The sequence below is a fragment of the Peromyscus leucopus genome, chromosome 17 (assembly GCF_004664715.2).
Source record: "Peromyscus leucopus breed LL Stock chromosome 17, UCI_PerLeu_2.1, whole genome shotgun sequence".
NCBI lineage: Eukaryota > Metazoa > Chordata > Mammalia > Rodentia > Cricetidae > Peromyscus > Peromyscus leucopus.
In genome coordinates, this window is record NC_051077.1 from 3,460,114 (window position 1) to 3,464,191 (window position 4,078).

Here is a 4,078-nt window from a genome sequence, read left to right on the forward strand (position 1 = left end):
TAGCTGCTATGGGTCTGGCGTTGGGAGGGGACAGCACCCAGGGCCCAGCTCCCCAGGACAAAATAAGCCTCCTCCCTCCTCATCCTGTCAACAATTGGTGATCTGGGAAGAGGCTCTGTAGGAGTTCCCGAACTGTTCTTATTTTTAATTGTTTTTAGGGACTGGAAATTGCTCTGCTCTGTGCTTTGCCTCAAAAAAAAAAAAAAAAAAAAAAAAAAAAAAAAAAAAAAAAAAAAACTAATTAAAAACACCTCACAGAAACCTTCCAAATAGCATGAGTGTGTTGATGCATAGGTACCACAGACTTCTCTGTACCCTGACACAAATACTAGGCAAGGTTTCTCCCTGCAGCTCAGGCAAGCCTCAAACTCATGGACCTATTCTTTCCTCAGCCTTCAGAGTACTGGGATTGCAGGTTTGAGACATCGTTCTCAGCTTAATTCATGACATTCGTATCAATAGGCACACTCAATGGCATTTATGTACTGGTTCCAGCACCTAAGGTGCTAGAAGACTGATCGAAGAGTCCCTGTTACTGGTTATGTACTGGCCTCAGTGTTTCTGGTAGTCACAAACCAGCCTCAGTGCACAGGTGGTCCTTTATCAGCCGCAGCATCCCTGGTGGTTATGTACTGGCTTCGATGTCCCTGTAAGTCACGTGCTGGTTACAGCATCCTTTGAAGACTCCCGCACCTGCGCAGTGTCTCTGACCTAGCCATGTCTCCTCCTCTGTGCATGTCTATCTTGGTCAGGCCACTGTCAAGGTGCACTGGATCCTGACCTCCTAACACAGGTCTTGGCTCCTACAGCGGCCTCTCAGTGGCCTAAACAAACCCCAGAGCCCCCCACATTCCTTAGAAAAGAGTCCCAGACCTTTTAGTTTCTCACATGCTAGTTCTGCACTCTCTGGCACGCGGACCTTCTCCAAGCTGCCAACGTCCGAGCCCTTGGAGACGCACCTTATCACCGTACACCAGCATCTTCATCTGCTTTGTTCACGGCTATGCCTCCCGGCACGGGGAGAATGTTTAGAGCAAGATGGAGGCTCAGGAGAGTACTGAGAGGTCGGACACTGCTCGGCAGTCACTGTGGTTGTAGGAGATTTCACTCTCCCCGGGTCTCTCTCTGACATCTATTCAGATTGAGCTGTACCACGCCTGCGCTTTGGGTGCCCCGGGATTTCCCTGGCTGGCTCGGCTCCTTTCTTCCCTGGTGATGGACATTCCTGTTTGGGACCATCTGTGGGACTGTCACAGCCTGAGAAAAGCATGTGTGGGCACCCGTTTTTCTGTGTCTCAGTGGGTATCTATGAGGACAGCGGGGGTTCCCAGCAGAGGCTGCACTCCCCGGGGGTGCTCGGCCTCAACCCAAGAGTAATTTAAAAAGACTGGATGATTCTGGCATCACCAGAAGTGTAGAACCCCAGTTCCTCCTAAGGACTTGCTAAGGGTCTGTTCCTGGGCTGCTCTTAAAGCCTGCTGGTTTGTGGGATTATCATCAGCACACCTGAATATCCCTCGCTGAGTGGTTGTACAGGCATCCTGCCCCCTCACTGTGGATGCACTAAGTTCTCTCCACTGTTAGCAGGCTAGCAAGCAGAGTTCCTCCATGGTATCTGCTTCAGTTCCTGCCTCGGCCTCTTCCAATGATGGGCTGTGATCGGACACAGCAGCCCAAGAAGCTCTTTCCTCGCCGAGCCGCGTTTGGTCATGGCCTCTTTAGTGAGGCGATAGAGACCTACCTGGGCTACGTCCACCGTCTACTAGAAACCTACCTGGGCTATGTCCACCGTCTACTAGAAACCTACCTGGGCTATGCCCTGTCCACTCTCGTTTCTTACATCCCTGCCCCTCCTTCCCACAGCAGCCTTCCCTCAGCCTGCCCCAAATGACCTAATGGTCCTCAACTGTGTCTCACTAAGGACACAGCATTCAAGTGCCTTCCTCGGGGAGGAGGGGTTGATTTCCATCACCCTCTCAAGCACCCTCCTGCCTTCCTTCCCTTGTCTCGGTTTTTTAGCAGTTAGGGGGTCAAGCCTGAGGCCTTCTGCATACCATTCGTGCCACGTAAGCCCTCTCTATCATGGAGCATGTGAACTCCCTGTCATGGAGTGCTATACTCCTGATTCTCAAAATATTTTTGACACTACCTTCATATTCTCTAAAAGACTTACTTTCTCCTACTGCTGCTATGCATGGCACCCAGTCTTGTTTATTTTATTATTTTTATTATTTTTTTCAACTTGACACAAGCTACAGAGCTACAGTAACCTGGAAAAAAACCTCCGCTGAGAAAACGCCTCCATCCTATCCCTCATGGGCCCATCTGCAGAGCATTTTTTTTTTTACTTTATTAAAATACTGAGTTTATTTCACATGTATATTTGTCTCCCTACCATTTCCACATCTGACCACCACTATTACTATGTCCTATCATAACATTCCATGCACACTTAAAACCAAGTAAAGGGTGGAGTTCCATCCTTGAAAACTAAACAGGCATTTTAGACAACACATTCTTGGCAATGGAACCTGGACAACATTTATCAAGCACAGTAGGGAAAGTTCTCACTTTGCATTATAAAAAGGACAGCCAGATATATCAACTGTTACAGAAATTAAGTAAGACGGAATTATTTCAAATTATTTAAACCATTTTCTTAAAGAGACTTCCTCCACTGCCAGAGATCTTGAATAGCCTCCTGGTCAGTCATCCGGAAGCAATTCTTCACATAATTAATGAACGTGGCTTCCACTTTGGGAAGAGAACCACCTTTTTCTATACTTGCTTGCATTTTTGCCTTAATGTCTTCTACAGAACTAGGTCCTTTTGGTGTTTTAGGAGTCTTTTCCTGTTTTTTAAAAGACTCTTGACCCTTTGATCTTGGTGTTGATGGTTTTAAGTCTTTTCCATTTTGGTTTGATTTTTGTGCATTTTTGGCTGGGGTATCTCGTACAGATTTCTTCACTGGAACTTTTTCTTCAGCTTCCTCCTCATCAAAATCATCATCTTCATCATCCTCATCATCTTCGTCGTCATCCTCATCATCCTCGTCAAGTTTTACTTTTTTCTGTGGAACCTTGTTACCACCTCCAGGAGCAGATCGTTTTCCAGACACACTTAAAAGTTTTACATCCTCCTCATCTTCATCTTCTGACTCTGCATCTTCCTCTACAGCTACCAGGTGCTGTCCACTGATGTGCACAGGCCCTGACCCACACTTCAACCTTAAGACCACAGGTGGTGTAATTTCAAAGCCCCCAAGAGAAACTGTTGGTTGTACAGACATTTTCAAAGTTGCCAGTGTTACTTTAATTGGACTGCCTTCATAGTTCATTGCTTCTGCCTCTACGATGTGCAATTCGTCTTTTGGCCCTGCCCCTAAACTAACCGTTCTTAGTGATAACTGGTGCTCATTCTCATCATTATCCACCTTAAAGTGATAATCCTTGTCAGCTTTTAGTTCACAGCCGAAAAGGTAGTTCTGAGGCCCGAGAGGGCTCATGTCCATGTCCATCGAGTCTTCCATGAGGTGGAGGCGCGCACTTCGGTGTGAGAGAAGTCGGACGGAGGGAACTGCCCACTGCTCCGCAGAACAGACACGCAGGATGGAATCACTCCAGGAGCATTTTCTTAATGATTGATGTGGGAGGGCTCAGCTCACCGGGGTCTGAAGAAGCCAGGCGCTGAGGCCTCTCCAGCACCTGTGTAGAATCCCTGGTCTGTACCTGCTGTGTTTCTTTCCATCTGGGCCATCCAGTTCTTGGTCCGTGGCCACCTCTGATGGAGGCTCTGGGCTCAGGCCAGCAGCCCACAGTATTTCTCTAGGAACATTCCTCCTCAGTGGGTCTGTCTTCCATCTCTGGCAGAGGAAGCTCAGGGTCCTTTCCTAGACTCTGATTTCCAAGGGCTGGAGACTGGAAGGGAAAGAGAAGAGAGGGAGGAGGAAGGGGAGGGGGAGAGGGAAGGGAAGGGAGGAGGAGAGAAAACGGAGGAGGAGCCACAGGCACCAGGACCAAAGAGGGAGGGAGGGAGGTGTAGGAGATGGAGGGGGCAGAGGGGTGGCGGTGGAGGGAGA

The 4,078-nt window shown here is 48.4% G+C and overlaps 1 protein-coding gene across 1 annotated transcript; it reads right to left on the reverse strand.

Moving 5' to 3' along the window:
- Positions 1-2,335: 2,335 nt before the first annotated feature.
- Positions 2,336-3,636, reverse strand: LOC114701213 (nucleophosmin-like). Its single transcript, XM_037211607.1, has one exon. It carries the CDS (start codon positions 3,527-3,529, stop codon positions 2,660-2,662), a length of 870 nt encoding a protein of 289 aa, XP_037067502.1. The 5' UTR covers positions 3,530-3,636; the 3' UTR covers positions 2,336-2,659.
- Between the last annotated feature and the right edge of the window lie 442 nt (positions 3,637-4,078).